The 20,709-nt window shown below is 44.6% G+C and overlaps 1 protein-coding gene across 4 annotated transcripts in view; it reads right to left on the bottom strand.

The window, feature by feature from the left end:
* Positions 1 to 18,973, bottom strand: part of ENOSF1 (enolase superfamily member 1) — a 29,595-nt gene extending 10,622 nt beyond the window's left edge. For 2 of the 4 annotated variants that reach the window (XM_061596447.1, XM_061596457.1), the window contains exons 1-8: positions 18,054 to 18,973; positions 17,523 to 17,631; positions 11,626 to 11,741; positions 9,853 to 9,939; positions 5,685 to 5,711; positions 2,371 to 2,443; positions 1,844 to 1,882; positions 1,255 to 1,337 (exon numbers count right to left, since the gene is read on the bottom strand). In XM_061596447.1, the coding sequence (XP_061452431.1) occupies positions 1,255 to 1,337; positions 1,844 to 1,882; positions 2,371 to 2,443; positions 5,685 to 5,711; positions 9,853 to 9,939; positions 11,626 to 11,741; positions 17,523 to 17,631; positions 18,054 to 18,137 (618 nt within the window). In that variant the 5' untranslated portion in view covers positions 18,138 to 18,973. Of the gene's footprint in view, positions 1 to 1,254; positions 1,338 to 1,843; positions 1,883 to 2,370; positions 2,444 to 2,581; positions 3,022 to 5,684; positions 5,712 to 9,852; positions 9,940 to 11,625; positions 11,742 to 17,522; positions 17,632 to 18,053 lie in introns of those variants that run through there. The other 2 variants (XM_061596437.1, XM_061596466.1) reach the window with 2 other exon arrangements.
* Between the last annotated feature and the right edge of the window lie 1,736 nt (positions 18,974 to 20,709).

Below are 20,709 nucleotides of genomic sequence, written 5' to 3'. Positions count from 1 at the left end.
AGTCAGCTTGGATTTTTCACGTTCTGCAATGTTAAATTGAACATACCCCCATGCCATTCTGATGCTTCCCATAAGCTCCTTTCAAAGCAAAACCTTACAAAACTTATAGTCCTGAACTCAGAAATGCTTAACGTGTCTCTGAGCATAAGGTGAGTGGTGACAACACCTGCAATTAACCCAAAGAACAGAGACAGATGTTACCAAATGCCTCATGGGGAGCTTCAGTACCTCAGGCAAGTCCAGTTACCAAATTCTTCCAAGCTGCACAGGAAGTGGATTGGACTGTGAAAGACCAACCCAAATTGTGTTTGCATTTTGACAAATTTGTAGGGCAGTACAATACCTCAGAGAGGAGGTCAGGTCTCCTGCTCCCCTGGTGCATTCACTATAGCTGCCCAATTTCCATGCTTTTTAAAGATTGACAGAAATATATGTTGGCTATAGATATGTTCTTAAACCACAAGGTTTTTTGCCTATTAGTTAATAGCAGTGTATATTTATCAGTTAATTGTGTATTTACTCACTTGGAATGATTTAACATTTATGACTTTTTAGGTTCATTGGCCTAGATCAGCCTTTGCAAACCTGGTGTTATTTAGATGTTTTGGACTACAACTTCCATCAGCCCCAATCAACATAGTCATGGTGGCTACGGCTGATGGGAACTGTGTCCACAACATCTGAACACCAGGTTTGCAAAAGGTGATCTAGGTGCTTTTGATAGGTGGGGAAACGACCAGTTCACGCAACCCGTGTGTAGGATCCAAGTGTGTCTGCTCCCTTTGCAAGCAGATCCTGAAGGCTCTTTGTCTCTACTCTCCCTTCTGGAGGTCTGTCTGTCACAAAAGAGGGGGAAATGGATCATGTGAGCAGTACCTGCTTACGAAGGCTCACATACACATGGAACATGGCTCATGGTAACTGTTCTGTGCACAGTTTGGGGGGGGACTCTTTAAGGCTTGTTCCCACATCCCATTCCACACACAACAGCCAGGGCTATATGTGAACCATCCCTAAGAGTGTCATTGATCCATAAGTATCTGACAGCTACATTTCAATATGTAACTCAGAATCACAGAATTGTAGAGTTGGAAGGGGCCTATAAGGCCATCAAGACCAACCCCCTGCTCAATGTAGGAATCCAAACTTTTGAATCTTCCTCTGTACTGCCTAAACCAATTATTTTTGCTCAGTGTTTGCGTATCTGCACTCAAAGCAGAGATCTAAATGTAAAAGAGTGTAGAAGAACCAAACCTGTTTTAGTTGCTGGTCTGGATAGCCTAGCCAGGCACACGATGTGGTATAAGCTGGGTAGCCGTATTTCAACATTTGTTCTTCTGCAAAGAGGCAGAATGTCACCAGCTGTTATTTCAATGCAATTTCTTTGCAACAGAATCACTACCCTGGGAAAATATGTCTGGATACTCCACAACAACTTCACATTAGAGTAAAAAATTAAAAAAACACCTTTAGAATAAAAGAAAAGCCTAGACTCCCACAACGTAATTTACTGTTGCTTTGCCTGGAAGTAGATGTGGTTTCCAAAAACAGCCTTTAAGGCAGGGCTGTTGAACCTGTGGCCCTTCAGATGTTGTTGGACTCCCAGTTCCCATCATCCCCAGCCAGCATGGCCAATGGTCAGGGATTATGGGAGTTGTAGTCCAACAACAGTGCCACAGGCTCCCCAGCCCTGCTTTAAGGAAAATGTTATTCCTCAATGCACTGCATGTTGCAATGCATGTGAGACATCAGTGGCCATTTCCCATATCCAGTTTCAGAAGAACCTCTTGGGATGGAAACTAATAATCCAGTAACTCCATAAGGAAGTTGTTCTGCTGCTTACCTCTTTCTTTTTTCCCCTCTAGACCATTTTGAAGTATTGCTGGTGAAACGGAAAGAGAAAGCACAACATTAAAAGCAAAATGCAATTTTACTCCCATCTTTACATATAAAGAGTGCTATTTTTTACAAAGCAAAATTATATGGAGCTGCACTTGCTGTACAAATAATTATGGGGTCTATACTCTGAGCTATTGTTAACACTGAGGTGAAACGCATGAGCTATGAAGTGCAGTTCCCAGTTTAAACCTCAGCTCAATCACAAATTCATTGGGTGGTTGTAGATAGGTCATTAATTTTTAACCTCACCCTCTTCTCCCTCCCCATTTATAATGAGATAGTATCAGTGGACTACTTTACAGTGCTACTGAAAACATTGCCAAGCTAATATAGGCACAGCACATTAAGTACTCAGAAAAGGCATTTTACATTCTAATTATTGATTATTACCCTTCCAGACTTGGTTATTAGAGAGAAATCAATAGGGCTCAGCCAAAGTAAGTGAACATGTGGCCTCTAAAAATAACTTACTAAGAGCTTCTTCTTCTGTCAGTGCATCAGTAATATATCTGAAATCTATGCAAGATAATAACTGTTTAGGATCCTGTAAAGAAAAAAAAAGTCAAATTGTTATTTAACTGGGCTAGTGAAATGCCAGTTTACCAAGCCCAGAAATTGTGTGTATGACAAACACTTTCACTCTAATCCAAAAGATGTGATCCAGGTGCTGGTTCATACGTACAGGGGTCTGTTGATGCATGCCCATCCAGGATCACTAATCACATGTGCCACCTTTGCTGTGTGTGGTTAGAGCAGGATCTGGGCCAGAATGCCCTATTCTGCAAATTCTCTGACACTTTACAATGGTAGAAGTAAAAACAGAAAAATGATAACAGAGCTTGAAAACAACACCAGTGAATTTTGCTGATACTATTCCACACATATAAAGCATATAGAATGATGCTCTTTTGCACTCTCCCAGTGGGTGGCATTAGTAAAATGAAACTTTAGCAGCAGGGGAGATAATCTAATGTGGCACAAAAATTGTCAACCTGCTGATCTTTAGAATCTGGTTTCTATGGACACAGGGCCTCAACATGGCAAAAATTCATTGAGAAAGCACTGTGTATAGAGGCAAATGTATACTTGCAACATCATGTCTATAAGTAGTAAGGCAAGCTAAAGTGCTTTAGCTTGCCCTACAAGATGGACATTCAAACAAGTAACCTAATGCAACAAGTACCAAAATATGCTGTATAATTTGATGTATAGTGTATATATAAGCCACTTGGGGAAAGGACCTTGTAAAGTACCCTGTACATAGATGGTACTATAGAGAAACAAATAAATAATGATATTATACTACTTTTTGAGGGCCAGACATCAGTATAAAAATTTAAACAGCCATTTGCTTACTTTTCTTTTTGTTTCATTTGTTCATGGACAATTGTTTAAGGCAGAAACAGTTTTGCACAGCCATCCAGAAAGCACAGAGACCAAAAGTAAACTGTGCAATCTACAAGACGTGAAAAACTTTTTGGATTTTTGCCACAAACTACGTAACCAATGAAATGTCTGTATTTGTAATCATGGCTCTAAACCATTCAGCCAGAAAATCCCCAGAGTATTCAGGAATCCATCAGATTCCCCAATCTCTGACGGCAGACCATCTCAATGGGTCCTCTACCCTTGCAGAGTGGAGTAGCTACATTCAACCCATACCTTACCAGGGAATGCTCTGTCCATGACAATGGATTCACAGTGAGTCCCCCACTGAGTATTACCAGTCTGCTCTGTGGCAAAGACCAGGTCGAGGGTATGCCCAGCCACATGTGTTGGCCCACTGATATTTTGAAACAGTCCGATTTTTCTCATGGTGGCCATGAAGTCCCGAACTGGCCCATTTGATCCAGCCAGTGTGGATATTGGAAGTCCTCCAATTGTGAAAGGGTTATCCACACCATAGCTGAGCCAAGGAGAATGCCTAAAACAAGTGACAGAACCTTGTCTGAAACCCAGAGAGAAACGCCCCTTTTCAGCTTGGTAGGGTGTGGGTTTCTTTGGGTCCTCCTAACTGCATGGAGGTACTTTTCCAGGCACACTCTGCCCTTTGCATTGCTTTCTGCTTGGAAGTCCACCCTCTCATTTCAGTCTGGCTTGTCAAGATGGAGCTTTGCACTTAATGATATCATATATGGGGAGTGCCCCGTGGCTGTGTTGGAGCCCTGCTCTGGATACAAAAGGCTCCAGGGTGGACCCCCAGCATCTCCTGACAAAAGGAATCAGATAACAGGTATTAGCAAAAGTCTTTCTTTCTTGTCCTGAGGCCCTGGAGAGCTACTACCAGGTGGAATAGACCACCCTTTCTGCAACCTTGTGCCCTCCAGATGTTTTGGACTACAACCTTCCTCTTTTCTAAGGCATTTTAATCTAATTTTAATCTAGTTTTTAAAATCTGCTGTAATTGATTTTAGATTTTTTATTCTTTTTATATGTTCTTGTTGTATTATATTATGGGACCTTATTGTATATATCTGTATTTTTGTTGTATACCGCCCAGAGAGCTATGCTAGTGGGGCGGTATAAAAATTTAACAAACAAACAAACAAACAAACAAATAAATAAATAAATAAACTCCCATCAGCCCCCAGCCAGCAAAACATCTGGAGGGTACCAGTTTTGGGAAAGGCTGGAGTAGACAATACCTTTTTTCCCACCAGTCATGTCCTTGTAAGCCCGCAGGCAGGGAGTGTCTGGTTTGTTGATTTTATTAATATTTTGTAAGCCACTTTGGGAGCCTTTTCAGCTGAAGAGTGGGGTAAAAATGGCTTTAAATAAATAAAAACAAACAAGTAACCTCTACCAGCTCAGTTTGGGAGACTGTAGCATAGCAGGATGGGAAGTACACGAACAACATCCCATTCTGTCTCTCTGTCCCAACACCACAAGGAAACCCTCGAACCCAGACAGTGCGGATCGGTCTTCTGGTGAGGGAAATGGGATTTTTACGGATGATTACCACTCCTCCTCCCTGTTCCTCTGACCTGGAATGGTGCTGCACCGAGTACCCAGGTGAACACAGCTGGGTTAGCACTGGGCCACCAAGCTCATCCACCCAGGTCTCAGTTATACATGCCATGTCTGCCCCCTCATCCATGATCAATCATGGATGATAGATGTTTTATTTTGGGCAAACCTGGCATTTAACACCACCACCACAAGGCCAGGGAGTCGGCTGACAGGCATCCCCAAATTCTGAAACACAGCAGGTGACGCAGAGGAGGGAAAGGTCTTTGATGTAACTAGCCCTCCTCTTCCTTCGTGTACCTTTGCTCACCACCATATCACCCCCTACTACCATCACAGGGATGGTAGTCCTACTCTCATCCCCTGCCCCCATTCCTGGCCAAGACACACACCTCCCTGACCCACCTCTAGAAAACAAAGGAATACAGCAGAGGTTAGTGGCAGGGAGCATCAAATTAGGAGACAGTCAAACAAAGAAAACTATCAGACAAGACTCACACTCCAGCTCTCTCACCTGGGATAAAAACTCACTACTCCCTCCCTCCCAACTCCCACCCACGAAAGGCACAGTTTCTTGGATCAGACTCACTCCAGGGGCATGAAACCACTTTCCATCAACAAACACCACCTCCAGCCGTTCATCCTGGAAGTGGTCTAGAGAAAAACACAACAATAAAACACCACACATAAACCCCTGCCCTACAAAACTACTTAAAAGGGGGTGAGCTCTCACCCTCATTGCACCCCAAGGATGTGTCCCAAAGGGGCAACCCCCTTTGGTTCTATTAAATTATACATTTAATAATATAATTTCTTACCATGTCAACAAGCAGTTTCCAGAGAGGCTTTATAAATGAGAGAGAGAGAAAGAGAGAGAAAGAGATTATGAAACCTTTAAATTATTATGTTAGACAAGGGGTGGGGAGCCTGTGGCCCTCCATATGTTGTTGGATTCCAAGTTCCATCAGTCCCAGCCAGCATGACCAATGGTCATAGATGGTGGGAGATGTATTGCCACAAAATCTGGAGGGTCCCATCCCTGTGCTTGAACATATAGCAGTTGTTAGGGTAACCAGTTACAGAGAGACAGCTGCTTATATTCTCTGACATGTGAGCCAGGAATTGTTAGGAACTGGTGCACTAAGCATAAAACCTGTATTTTGCAATTGGATGATTCTTGTCATTTCTGTCAACAGGCTGTCTGCAGGGATCCAGCATGTTGAATGTACATGTTAGAGGCTTCTTGTTTTTCTCAGCCAGGCTGACCACAGCAGTGAGGAGCTCCGCACTTACTCTGTTCCTTGGACGAGGTTCAGGGCAAATGTATGGTTGTTTCCCCAGTGTTTTCAGAAACACTCAGAACTGCTAGATTTCCACATGCCCCACATGCATTTGGCCAAGACAAGATCACTGCCATTCAATTTCTACAAAATTGATTTAGCATGTTTCTGAACTGTGTGTTTATTTCAAACTACATCCCTCAAATATATTTCAAAAGGCTATAGATGGGTAACATTTAAGAACAGAAGGGCATATCACCATATTTCCAACCTCTGTTTTACCATTATTTGGAGGGGGAGCTACTGAAAAATCTCAGTGGAACACTTCTGTCACATGTATTTCACAGATACCAATGTCTCCCTGAACATTCATTACATTTGATTTACATAATATAAGTCAGCATGATATAGGGCCTAGGGTGTTGGACTTGGAGAGACTTGGATTAATATTCTTACTCAGCCACAGAATTTACTGGGAGACCTATGATCACTCATTGTCTCCCAGCTATGATCAATGCAGATGACTTAGCTAAAACTGAACATCTACTGTGACTTAATCACAAAGCACTCTGAGGACACATTGGGTTGTATTCCACATAGCACTATGCAGATCATTCCATCACTGCAAGGATTTCTCCTTGCATAATGGAGGGAAGTGAAATCCTGTTGTGCTAGTGCTAACCCTAGTGCTAGTGCTAGTTTTTAGTTGAATATTGCTCAGCCACTCATATCACTGTAATGACTTGGATACCACTGCAATGGCACTCATTTAAAGGATGTGTCTTGGGAAGTGATGGGGAATTTCCATTTGGATATTTTCAATTGTTGCAGGCTAAGAATTTGGACAGGGTGTTTTGGAGTGCTACAACTTGCCACCTGTTTGCTCTACCTTTGCCCCTCATGTTTACTAAGATGTCTACTAAGGTCTGGCACAAGAGAGATGACTGGCTAGCTTTATGGGCAATAAATGCTGTGCTAAGAGAAGGGATAGCTGCCTTTAAGGACGTAGTCATGCAACCACCACCAGAACATTGCTGGATCCAGAGGAGTACAGCAACTACTGTACTGCGGCCGCATTTGGAATACTGTGTACAGTTCTGGTCGCCTCATCTCAAAAAGGATATTATAGAGTTGGAAAAGGTTCAGAAGAGGGCAACCAGAATGATCAAGGGGATGGAGCGACTCCCTTATGAGGAAAGGTTGCAGCATTTGGGGCTTTTTAGTTTAGAGAAAAGGCAGGTCAGAGGAGACATGATAGAAGTGTATAAAATTATGCATGGCATTGAGAAAGTGGATAGAGAAAAGTTCTTCTCCCTCTCTCATAATACTAGAACTCGTGGACATTCAAAGAAGCTGAATGTTGGAAGATTCAGGACAGACAAAAGGAAGTACTTCTTTACTCAGCGCATAGTTAAACTATGGAATTTGCTCCCACAAGATGCAGTAATGGCCACCAGCTTGGATGGCTTTAAAAGAAGATTAGACAAATTCATGGAGGACAGGGCTATCAATGGCTACTAGCCGTGATGGCTGTGCTCTGCCACCCTAGTCAGAGGCAGCATGCTTCTGAAAACCAGTTGCCGGAAGCCTCAGGAGGGGAGAGTGTTCTTGCACTCGGGTCCTGCTTGCGGGCTTCCCCCAGGCACCTGGTTGGCCACTGTGAGAACAGGATGCTGGACTAGATGGGCCACTGGCCTGATCCAGCAGGCTCTTCTTATGTTCTTATGTTCTTACTGTCCAATAGCTAATGTCCCATTCCTGGGCAAGATGCTTGAGTGGGTGGTGGTTGGGCTCAAGTCCTGGGTCTGGCACTGAAACTGCTTTCGTTGCTCTGATGGACGACCTACTTGAGGAGGAGGACAGGGAAGCATGACCCAGTTACTTTCTGGACCTCTCCATAGTCTTCAGTACTACTGGCCATGATATCCTTCTGGACCAGCTGGGACTATGTGGCACCCATTCCTATCTGGCAGATCATTTCCAGAGTGGTGCTGGGGCTATTGCTAGGTAATGTGACATCTATGCTCCAAAGGCTCTATTTCTCTCCCCCATGTTTTTAAAACTCTAACTCTCTCTGAAGCCACTGAGTTAGATCATGAAAAAGACTTTGACCTAATGGTGATGACACTGAGATCTGTTCATCAGAATCAGGTGAATGGTAAAGAGCTAAACAGATGCTTTTAGTCAGCAATTGACCAAATGATAATAAACTGAAAATCAATCCAGACAGGATTGAGGTTCTGTTGGCTGGTGATCTGTGTGACTGAAGACATGGGGTCCAACCTGTTCTGGAAGGGCTGTGCTCCATATAAGGATCAACTTTGCAGTTTGGGAATTCTGTTAGATCTGGTCCTTAATTTGGGTCTCCAAATGGCTTTGGTGGCATGAAGCACTTTTAACCATCTTGGGTTGGTGCATCAACTGCAGTCCTTCCTGGGCAAAGGTAGTCTGGCCACTAGTGATATCCAGTCTTGACTGTAATGCATTGGATGTGGTGCAGCCCCTGAAAACCTCTCAGAAATTCCAGTTGATTCAAAAGGCTACAGCTAGGGAGTCAACTGCTTTGATTTATATGGAGCACATCTCACCAGTTTCAAAACAGCTTCACTAGCTCCCCATGCATAATTCAAGGTGCTGCTCTTAACCAACAATACCCGATATGGCATGGGATGATGGCTGCCTGATTCTGTACAAACCTGCTCAAGCTTGAGATGATGCCCACTTCAGGCTCCCCTGCCTACCAAAGCCAGGCAAGTAGTGACTGGGGAAGGGACCTTCTCTGTGACATCTCTGGAATGCCCTCCCAACTTCTGTATGCCTGGCACCCATGCCAATGGCTTTTCGGTGACAGGTAAAGATGCTTTTATTCACTGGAACATTTTCATTCAGTATGTTTGTCTTATTGTTGCTATACTGAATTTTAGCTTAGCTAAAAATATTTAATGGAATTGGATTTTTTTAAAAAAAATCTACTGCTGTGCTGTTTTAGCATTTGTATTGTTTAGTCACATGATTTCTATTTATTGTTATGTTTGCATTATGTTTATTCTTTCAAGTCACCTTCAGCATTTTTGGAGAGGAAGGGCAGAAACTTATTAAAATAAATCTGGGATTGGGAACCTCCAACCCACAGGTCTATTTAGACCTGGCATGGGTCCCAATGTGGCCTGCAAGGCCATTGTCTCCACCTGCAGATAAGGATAGAGCACCAAAGAAATAATCAAGGGCTTAAAATGAGCAGATTCTGACAGTTCTTTTGCAGTGGGGTTCGCTGATCGGCACCATGAGCCCCACTGGGTTCAGCTGCACTAGGGAACTCCATGGGAACTCCCTAGTGCAGCCAAGGAAGCTCACCATCAGTGAACCCGTTTGAAGGTGCACTTTGCACCAATCAGCTAATTGGTGCTAACAACACACCTTCAGAGGGGCACAGCAAGTTCTGTTTTGTCCATTTGCAGGCATGGTTTGCACCAGTCCACACCCACCACTGGCTCAAGCCACGCCCACTATCATGCATTCTCTATCCACCCACCAGCACATGTGGCCCTCCGGGCAAAAAGGTTACTAATCCCTGTCACAGGATATCAGTGATAAAAAATATCCCAGCCACCTAATCCTAGGCAGATTCCTACATCTCCAGCCATGCCAAAACAAGATAGTTGGGAGGTAGAGCAAAATCCTTGTCCACTTGTTCCAAATCCATTACCTTCCCTTCCTGTTTGGCCCACAGGTCCCAGACCGCATTCAGAATAGCAGCTGTGGCCAAATGTACAGCTCCTTTCTCAGGACCAATCTGTTGATAAAACAATATCATCAATCGATGGTGATAGTCACAAAGAGATAAGTATAACATGACTTTCCTCAAAGGCCTAGAGGTATCTAAAGCATCTAGAATGATCTAGCTAAGACAGCCTACTTTTCTGAAAGATATCAAAAAAGTATGACAGGTAGGTATGCCAAAGGCACAGGATATCCTGCAGCCACTTCTACCTTGCACTTCTATAAACCCATAATTCTTGGTTCCTAGACATACTGTGAATATATAGTCATAAGGAGACAGTGACCTGTGAGTTCACATGATACAGTTAACCAAACTATGGCTTACTGTCCAGATATGCAGACTCACAGAGAGGAGGTCAGAGCCACTTTGACTTCCCCTGGTCCTTTTTACTGGCATGCTGTACTAAGCTGAGCCAACCTTTGGTTTAGTGTGTCATCCCAACTGGGGCCTGTCGTTAAGCTTTCTCATGTGAACTTCTCTTGGAGAGCCTGCATGTTCACACAGTCTCAGTATGCCATAGTTTGCTTTGCCATGTCACGCAGACCAGCTCAGTGAAGACTGAGATAAACTTTCAGTTGTATTCACAGCTGTATTAATTTACAACAAACATATACACAGAAATAAAAATCCAGTATCTGTTAATTCCTTTGCATAGCTATCTATCTATAAATTAGCTGTTGTTTCACCAGGCCAGGGATTGCTGACTTCTGGATTATTAAAACCATCTTCACTGGTAGATTTATCACCATATTTTCAGGCATTCACCAGAATCATGATGGGTTTGAACATTTATTTGCAATTTCTGTATTTCCAAAGTTTACTCACTATAGCATATACATACATGCACAAGGGGAAAAAATACTGATGTTTAAAAATGATTAAAAAGCCAATGGATATAATCCTACCAAATATGATCTCTTGTGAAGTTGCCAAAATGGCAGTGCTGTTCTTTTTATTAGGTTATCATTTCAGCAGTCTTCAAAAGGCAATAGCCACAAACAACAAAATAACATTGCCTTGCACAACATGATGGGGTCAATGCACCCAGGAATATCCCTGCATCGGTTTGGGGTTGGTACATCAGCAGCATTTCATGAGTATTTAATGAAAGTGTGTAATTCAGGAAACAAGAGTCCGGTGAAAGCATTTCACCTGCATGAACACAAGAACTCAAGCAACATTAAACCCCAGTCTTAGGTTGCACCAAGCCATCTCTGTCCCTTTTTTGGTTTCCTGCTTTACTTGGTAAAACATCTCTGACAGTAGGATCAATACCTAAATACAATTCCAGTTATTTTTCTTATATAAAAACACCTTTACATTCATGTACAGTAGGGCCCCACTCATACGGCAGGTTAGGTTCCAGACTCCTGCTGAAAAGCGGATCAGCTGTAGTGCGGGGATCTGGAACGTAATCCACTGATCGTGCCGGAGGATCAGCTGATCTTCTCCTCCTCCAGCGCGATCAGATCGAGTGGGGGAGTCTGATTGTGCCAGAAGAGGAGATGATCAGCTGTAGCTCTCTACAGCTGATCTTCCCCTCCTCCGGCGCAATCAGCTGGAGAGCGGGGAGCTACAGCCCCCCCTCCAGCTGATCGCTCTGCTGGCGCCGTATTAGCGGAATGCCAAAAAGCGGGGCACCGAGAAGCGGGGCCCTACTGTATTAGCCTTATTCCAAGATGCTGAAAAATATCTTACCCATCGGAGCTGTCCATCACTGGTAAGCTGTCTGTAAAAACCTCGAAAATTGCTGATAATTTCATCCAAGTCTTTATTGACTACATGAACGGAGAGTGCATTGACTGCACAGACAACTGCAAAATATAACAAAATCTTGAGGGATCTGACATTGCAATCCCTATAGCATTTAGGATTTTAGCAATCTCTAAAAAGATTTTGGTTTGAGAGACAAAACACACAAAAAACCAAAAACCTTTGAATGAAAAACAATACCAGTTTGGCTACAGACTCTGTTTGGATGACTCTGGGCAAGTCACAAAATTATCCTTGGCACCCTTACATACAATATGAATTATTATCATTATTATTTACATTTCTACTTCTACCTTTCTGGACTAAAAACAAGACGGCTAACAAAGCAATATAAAATTACAATATAATAAAAATTCACACATATAAAAAATACAAAAAGAGAAGGTTAAAAACACCAGCCAATTAATCCCAAAGCCACCGGCTGGGCTGGGAACTTGTTGGAAGGGTGGGTAGCAAATTGTTAATGAGGCCAAAGGCCTTAGAAAAGAGGATGGTCTTCCACCTGTTGGGGTGAGGCCATCAGCTCTCATAGGAAGGGAGTTCCAGTCTGGGTGCAGTCACTGAGAAAGCCTTCTCTGATGTCCTTGGTAAACACAACCCAGATATTGGTGGGATTCTCCTGAAGATTTTAATACACAGGTGGTTTCATAAGAAAGTAGGTAACCTGGTCCTGAGACATTATGATAAGAGACTACATGTGTTTCAAGAAGAATCTAATTAGATACAAACAGAAACAAGTAGAAACAAATTAGGGGTATACTACAGATATAATTTTACAGAGTTTTAAAGGAACTAATTTTTCATCAGGCTGGACTAAATGTCATGGAAATCTACACAGATAAATAGATCAAAATAGTGAGTGTGGGTTTTTTTTTTTACAAAAAAGTTTATTTATTGGATAAATTTTATCTGCAGAGCCATTGTTGGCAGAAAGCTCTTACACTCATAGGGCTAATTGTTGTTTTCGGTTCACAGCTGGAACTCTTCAAAGAGTCTTCTGGCTTTCTAAAGATTAACATATCCATTATTGCTCAAGTTTTCATTAACTGGAATCCATCAGATGCATGAGAAAGCATATGCCTTAATACAGGGGTAGCAAACCTCTAGCCTGTCAGAAGTTACTGGAGTACAACTCCCATCATTCTTGTCCATGGGGCTTGAACAATGGAGTCCAACATCATCTAGAGAGCCACAGGTTCCCCATCCCTGCCATAATAGATTTTGACAATGTCCGCACAATAGCAGGATCCCAAGTTCAACCAGAGTTTAATCCACATTTTCACATTATGAGATTGATCTATCAGTCTTTACCTGAGCAAATTTGATGTTGGTACTGCACGTCCCAAACCGGTGTTTCCTGATCATACCTATGGGGCATGCTGGCTCTGGGGTGATGCGCATGTTGCTTCTTCACCCTACTTTTCAAGGCCTTAATAAGTACCTCCCCTCCATTCAAGTACAGTAGGGCCCCGCTTCCTGGTGCTTCGCTTCCCGGCGTTCCGCTAATGCGGCAGCTTTAATTCCCCTTTTTAAAGCCGATTTTTGCGATTTTGCGGCATTTTGCATCATTTTTGCGTCATTTTCGTGCAACGCGCTCCATTATAATCAATGGGGTTCTGCTTTACGGCGATTTCCGCTTTACGGTGGGGGTCCAGAACGGAACCTGCCATATAAGGGGGGTCTGCCTGTATTGTCCACATATGCACACAGGAAACATTGTTCACGAGTGTGCACACTCCTTTTTTTAAAAAACACAAATTAAAAAGAAGGGATGAAGAGAGTATTTGTTCACACGCAAGTGTGTAAGAAGAGAACTCTAAAGGATATAGTACCAAGCACCTGTAAAGTGGAGCCATACACTTTTTCACCTGTATGCAAATCACATTTTGGTTTTTTTTTTAAAGGAAAATCAGCAGTTGCTCCTGCTGCTGGATGTGATTGAGAAAGGGAGAACTCAGAAGTGGTGTTAGCACCATATAAGCAATTACTATTATTTATTACCCACCCTTCACACTGAAGTCCTACAGCAGGCTACAACAGTTTAAAATACATCCTTAAAAAAAATTGTAATGTGAACCCACGTTCCTTTCCACCTGTGCACAAAGTACATTGGGAGGATATTTTTTGTAAAATTAACAACAGCTGCCACTTTTGTTGGTACTAGAAGGCAAATGAGAATGAGAATCACATTAGTGGCAGGGGGTGTGGAGGGGGGAAGAGGCATTCAGTAACGGAAGGGAGAAGGAACTGCTGCAATGTGTCTGGCTACCCAGTAACTGCAGCTTGGGGTTGGATTTTTTTTTCTTTTTGATTATCCCTGGATTGGGGAAATCCAAATTCACTGCAGAAGAAAAGTGTGATGGATGCTGATTGAGGGCGACATAGTATTGGACAGCCACCCCAAAATTGAGAGGCAATCAGCTGTGAATCCACTGTAAACAACAGTGTCAACAAGCCTTTTGTTTGTCTTTAAGAGGCAGAACACTCTCGTTTTTGTTGCTACAGACTCCTAGGACCATCCCTGTGGAAGTAGTCACTAGGTGGGGATAGTGGCAAAAAAGGTAAAGGTGTCCCGGCACTTATAGTGCGAGTCATTTCCGACTCTTAGGGTGACGTCTTGCGATGTTTACTAGGCAGACCGTATATATGAGGTGGGATTGCCAGTTCCTTCCCTGGCCTTTCTTTACCGCCCAGCATATGCTGGGTACTCATTTTACTGACCATGGATGGATGGAAGGCTGAGTGGATCTCGACCCCTTTTACCGGAGATTCGACTTCCTCCTTTCTTCGGAATCGAACTCCGGCCGTAAGCAGAGCTTCGGCTGCGTTACCGCCGCTTACCACTTACCTCCAGTAAAGGCCTCTTACTCTATGCAACAACTTCAGTGCTACCTATCTTGGCTACTGCTGGTACTAACATGTTTGGGCTGATGTACAGGGAAAGAGGCTTTTAAATATGATTGCTGGGAAAAGGGAGGCTGGTAAAAACAGTTTGGCAGCCTCCAGACAGGGGCTGCAAGGTTAGTCATCCATTAAATGCCCTGTTTAAGGCAACAGAAAGTGTTATAGGTACTCTTGATATTGAAGTGGTGTTAACAACAGGAGCACTGAAAATTCTCAAACCCATTGCCAAAAGGATTCAATGCCCTTTCCTCCTTCCCTTCTCTATGGCTTTGCAGCAGTGCAGCTCCAATACATGACTTATTAGTACAAAGATCAAGAAAGCTCTTGATAATAATAATAATAATAATAATAATAATAAAATTTTATTTGTTAGTCGCCTATCTGTCCGAGCTAATGGACACTCTAGGCGACATACAAAATACAAATCAATATACAAACAACAGCCACAACATCAATTAATCTAAAACCATCCTTCAATTAATAGATCATAAAACTAGTCCACCCCAGAAATCTCATAGGCCTGCCTGAATAGCCAGGTCTTTAAGGCTCGGCGAAAACCCGTCAGGGAGGAGGCATGTCGAAGGTCAAAAGGAAGCGAGTTCCAGAGGGTGGGGGCCACAATCGAAACTGCCCTCTCTCTGGTCCACACCAGCCTAGCTGTTTTGACTGGTGGGACTGAGAGAAGGTCTTGTGAGGCTGATCTTGTCTGGCGGCATGATTGGTGATACTGGAGGCGTTCCTTCAGATAAACTGGGCCGAAACCGTATAGGGTTTTAAAGGTCAACACCAACACCTTGAATTGGGCCCAGTAAACAACTGGTAACCAGTGTAGGTCTACCAACACTGGGGTGATATGATCCCGGCGACGGCTCTGTTTTATCAAGCGTGCCGCCGCATTCTATACCAGCTGCAATTTCCGGACCGTTTTCGAGGGTAACCCCACGCAGAGCGCATTACAGTAGTCTAAGCGAGAGGAGACCAGGGCATGTATCACTCATGGGAGCAGATGTACAGGAAGGTAGGGTCGCAGCCTCTGTATCAGATGTAATTGATACCAAGCTGCCCGGCTCACTACCGAGACCTGAGCCTCTATGGACAGCTAGAAGTTGAGGATGACCCCAGGGCTGCGGACCTGGTCCTTTAGGGGTAATCTCACCCCATTAAGCACCAAGTCAAAATCTCCCAACCTTCTCTTATCACCCACAAGCAACACCTCGGTCTTGTCGGCGTTTAGCTTCAGCCTGTTCTCTTCCATCCATCCACTTACGGACTCCAGGCACTTGGACAAGGTATTCACAGCCAACTCTGGTGAGGACCTAAATGAGAGATAGAGCTGAGTGTCATCCACATATTGGTGACACTGCAGCCCAAAACTCCCGATGATAGCTCCCAGCGGTTTCACATAGATGTTGAATAGCATGGGGGAGAGGATAGAACCCTGTGGCACTCCACAATTGAGAGGCCAAGGGTCTGAAACCTCATCCCCCAATGCCACCCGTTGATGCCTATCGGAGAGATAGGAACGGAACCACCGTAAAACAGTGCCCCCTATTCCTAATCCCTCCAGGCGGTTTAAAAGGATACCGTGGTCAACGGTATCGAAAGCCGCTGAGAGATCCAGGAGGACGAGGAATGTGTATTCTCCCCTATCCAACGCCCTCCTCATATCATCCACCAGAGCGACCAAGGCTGTTTCAGTTCCATGTCCAATCCTGAAGCCTGATTGGAAAGGATCTAAATAATCTGCTTCATCCAAGCGTGTCTGTAACTGTTTAGCCACCACTCGCTCAATCACCTTGCCCAAGAATGGTAAATTAGAGACTTGGCAAAAGTTATTCAACTCTTGAGGATCCAAGGAGGACTTTTTCAAGATGGGTTTTATCACTGCCTCCTTGAGGGCTGATGGCATTGCACCCTCTTCCAAGGACGCATTTACCACTGCCTTGATCCCTTCGCCCAGTCTCTCTTTGCAGCTCATAATGAGCCACGAAGGGCAAGGATCAAGCAAACAAGTGGTTGGCTTCACAGTAGAGAGCACCTTGTCCACTTCCTCAGAGGGAAGAGGCTGAAACCAATCCCAGCAGACCGGAATGCAACTGGCCGACTCTGGCCCACTGCCTGTATCCGCGGCGTACGGAATCATGTTCTTCAGGCGTTCGATTTTATCAGCAAAGTGTTTAGCAAATGTGTCACAGGAGGCTTTGGAATGCTCCATGGGTTCCTGAGAAACTGGACCGACCAGGCTTTGGACCACTTGGAACAATCTCCTGGGACAACACTCTGCCGACGCAATAGAGGCAGCAAAGAATTGCCTCTTTGCTGCCTTTGTTGCCACCTGGTAGGCCGCTATTGCCGCTCTAACCAGTGTCCGATCGTCTTCGGCACAAGATTTCCGCCACCGGCATTCTAGTCGTCTCACCTCCTGTCTCAGACCTTGCAACCGTGGTGTGTACCAGGGTGCTGTCTGAGCTCTATTCAGGGGGAGAGGACATTTCGGAGCCACCCGGTCTATTGCCCTAGTGATCTCCCCGTTCCACTCCACCACCAGGGCATCGACCGGGCGTCCTTCAGTCAGCTCCAATCACCCAGCGCATTCAGGAATCCCTTAGGCTCCATCAGGCGTCTGGGGCGGACCATCCTAATAGGTCCTTGTCCCCTGCGGAGGGTGTGCGGCATTGAGAGGTCCATGTTCACCAGGTAGTGATCTGACCATGACACTGGGTTAGAAGATACAGCCCCCATTTTCAGAGCACTTTCCTCCCCTCCCGAGACAAACACAAGGTCAATAGCATGACCGGCTACATGGGTGGGCCCTGTATTACTCACCTCCTCTTGCACCTCCTCTTGCACAATGTTTCCAAAGAGGAACTGACATTCTCATAGCAACTGATTATATTAGGGACAGCGTAACAACTTACCCACTTCTGTGCCTTTGCCCAGCGTAAATGTTAAGCCATAACCTCTGAGCCCATCAGGAGCATCAGTTTCTATTACAACATAGGCTGCAGAATAATCTGGATCAGGGTGCTAAACAGAAGAGTAGAAAGAGTAGAAACACCCAATGCTGAATGCAAGCAACACACACCAACACGCGCCACACACACTTTTCTAGAGGGCAGCTGCAGACCTCCCGACTTTTAACATACATCTAAAGTAACTGACAAGCAAGTAACTGACTAGCATCCCAACCCACTCAAATCTTGGAGATGCATCTCCAAGCTTGGGAAACAACCTAAGGAAGAAAAGGCAGGCAGGCAACCAAGCCCAATTGGCAAGATCTAATTTTAATCTTTATATACAGTTATCTGTTGCTGCTGACAAATCTCTGCATCACAGTGCCTATGTCTGGTTATATCTGATCTACTGAAAGTTGGCCGCTGCTGCCCTCACCAGGATCCGGTTGCCCCACAACTGCTTTGCACATGGGTGCACTTGACTATAGCGCTTACCATAGCATCTGAGCCATGGTGGGCCAGAGACGTGGGGAAACGGACGTCGCTCACGCTCAGTCCCGTGATCCTGCCTCTCCCCATCACGGCGAAGGGCCTCCGACTGAAGCTCTCGAGGAAGTCACTTTCCGGCAGCCCCCAAGAATTGATCTGAAACGTCGATTGGTCCGCCTAACGTTTGTGGGCGTTCACGTTCGAGAGGGCAGCGAATGCGAAGCGGTCTCGAAGAACAGGGAGGAGTGAGAGAAAGGGGCGGTGCCGACGAAGGATTTCGGCAAGTCAGAAAGAAACTGGCTGGAACCCTAAACGCGCTAAATGCTTCTTTGGTAATAAACGTGCTGCAATTGGACGCGGAGGGAAAGTGTCTGCATTACACGGAGCCCGCTAGCTAGCTTGACTCGCTGTAGAAAGCAAGGCCCCCCATTAGTGGGTCTTTTCTCAAAGGGACGGTCTCAGGAGTGCTCCTCTTTATTTTGTTTATTTGCAGATTTATAAACTGCTTCACAACCGAAGCGGTGCACAATAAAATAAAATAAAATACATAAAGTTAGAACTTCGGTAAACTAAAAGCACGAAAGCCATTTCTACGGCTGTACACTGGTTATTCCACAAAATGACCGGGCTGCACTGCAAGGAAAGCCTTAAACAAAACGGTAATCCTGAACTATCCGCTCATCTTGTGAGCCGCTCCAAGCATATTGAAAGGAACTGATCTGATATGGACCAGTGAGGCTTGCTTTCTGCATAGTCAAAAACTTCCAGGACCGACCTCTGAGTGGAAAGGGTCATTCGGCCGGGCAGCAATTCTATGGAGGCTTACTTGGGTCAAGTCCTGTTGACAATGGGACTGATAGGGCTGCAACGTTGAACTGATCAGACTAACAGCAACTCAAATGCCAGGAAGGCGGCGGGGGAGGGGGGCGCACGCGCGCGGCGGCGAAGCCATTGGGAGCTGTGGCTCCGCTGGAAGACCCGCGCACGAGTCATCCCGGAAGCGCAGACTTAGACAAACAGGCCTCCCGGAGAGTAAGCACTGCCCCTAGGCTACAATGGAGCATAATTAAAATTATTTTACTGCGCCGATCTTTTGGCTGGCGGAGTTTGCGGGGAAATCCGGAGGGCTCTGAATCCGAAGAGGATCTCCCGTAAGTCCCGACCTGCGGCTTCTACCCCGGAACGCCCCGTTTTAAGGGCTTCCGCCAGCCGTCCCCTGCGGATCCCCAGGGGCGCCACGGCTGCAGCTGCTTGGGAGTCTGCTGGTGCAGCCCGGCCTCCCTGGCAGCCAGCTCACCCCTGCCCGCTGGAAAGATAAGTTGGATTGCGCCCTAAGGCTGCTATCCTAACCGCGCTTACCTGGGAGTAAGCCTCACTGAAATCAATAGGATTTCGTTCTTAATAGACATGATTATTGTACTGTAAAACCAGGGTATTCCAGGTTAATAAAGGAGCAGAATTAATATTACTTTAAATTAAAACTATTTTTAGAACAAGTATTCTAAACAACCGAACCATGGGAAAAAGATCATGTGGTATGGAAGAAGCTTCTTATTTAAGTCCTTGCGGTCACGGATCAAATGTTGCCATTCCATGGATTCATTAAAAAAAAAAGTAGTTTTGCACATTGATATCTGTGCATAAATGTAGCTTGGCTTCATCTGTTTGTAAAGTAGACCTTTTGGGGGGCTAAATGGGGGCCCGGAGCTAACTCCTTCTTTTACCTACAAACTGACCTGAAGTGGACTAGTTTTTGCCTTTGTAACACATTGCCTCTCAACAGTTCAGTGCCACACCTCTGGCCATGGTACCTTCCAAACTGATAGGCGTTGGGATTGAACTCAGAAAAAAACCCTGTGCCTTTAACTAAGCAGACCCCCCTCCATAGATAATGCAGTGTAAAATTTCTAGAAAAAAGGATACTGGTATGCAAGCTTGCTCCAGCATAAGCTTTAGTGGACTAGAGTTTGTCACAATAAATGTTACACTGCAATCACATACAGTACTGGGAAGTAAGCCCTGTTGAAATCAGTGGGGTGGACTACTCCCCCCGTGATTAAGATTGCAGCCGCAAGTCTTTAAAGTGCCACAAGATTCTTTTGTTATTTTTTCTGCAACAGATACACTCTGGTGTCTTGGAGCTTGAATGTTTCTGGAAACACCCTATGACTGTAAAGCTCTTTTTTTAGTCCTTGATGTGGGTGGGGATTGTTTGAAGTTATTGGTTAAGGGAAATGCTATTTGCACTCAGATGCATTTCAGTCTATTCTTACTTCATATATTCTAGGGGTAGACATCTTATGGCTCTTCATTGTTGGACTCCCAAACTCGCATAAGCCCTCGCCAGCATTGCTGATGGCCATTGATGAGGGGAGTTATTGTCTAACAACAGCTGGAGGGCCACAAGTTGCCCAGCCCTGATCTATTCTATTATTGAGCCCCCAACACTGAAAACAGGTGCCACTGTTGGGATCTGGCACAAATGAAGTTGTATTTAGTAGCTGTTTTTTTCCTTCTAGCTAATGTTAGAAAGTCTCATTGTTAAATGTGTGCCAGGCACACTATAGTTGAAGATCCTGGAGCAGAACCATTAGTGATCACCCTAACCATTCACTTCAATAAAGCAGGCTTTAAATCAAAGTGAATGTTAATGCTTTAATAT

The sequence above is a fragment of the Rhineura floridana genome, chromosome 1 (assembly GCF_030035675.1).
Source record: "Rhineura floridana isolate rRhiFlo1 chromosome 1, rRhiFlo1.hap2, whole genome shotgun sequence".
NCBI lineage: Eukaryota > Metazoa > Chordata > Lepidosauria > Squamata > Rhineuridae > Rhineura > Rhineura floridana.
The sequence above is the reverse complement of the archived record's forward strand: the minus strand, read 5'-3'. Positions and strand labels throughout refer to the sequence as shown.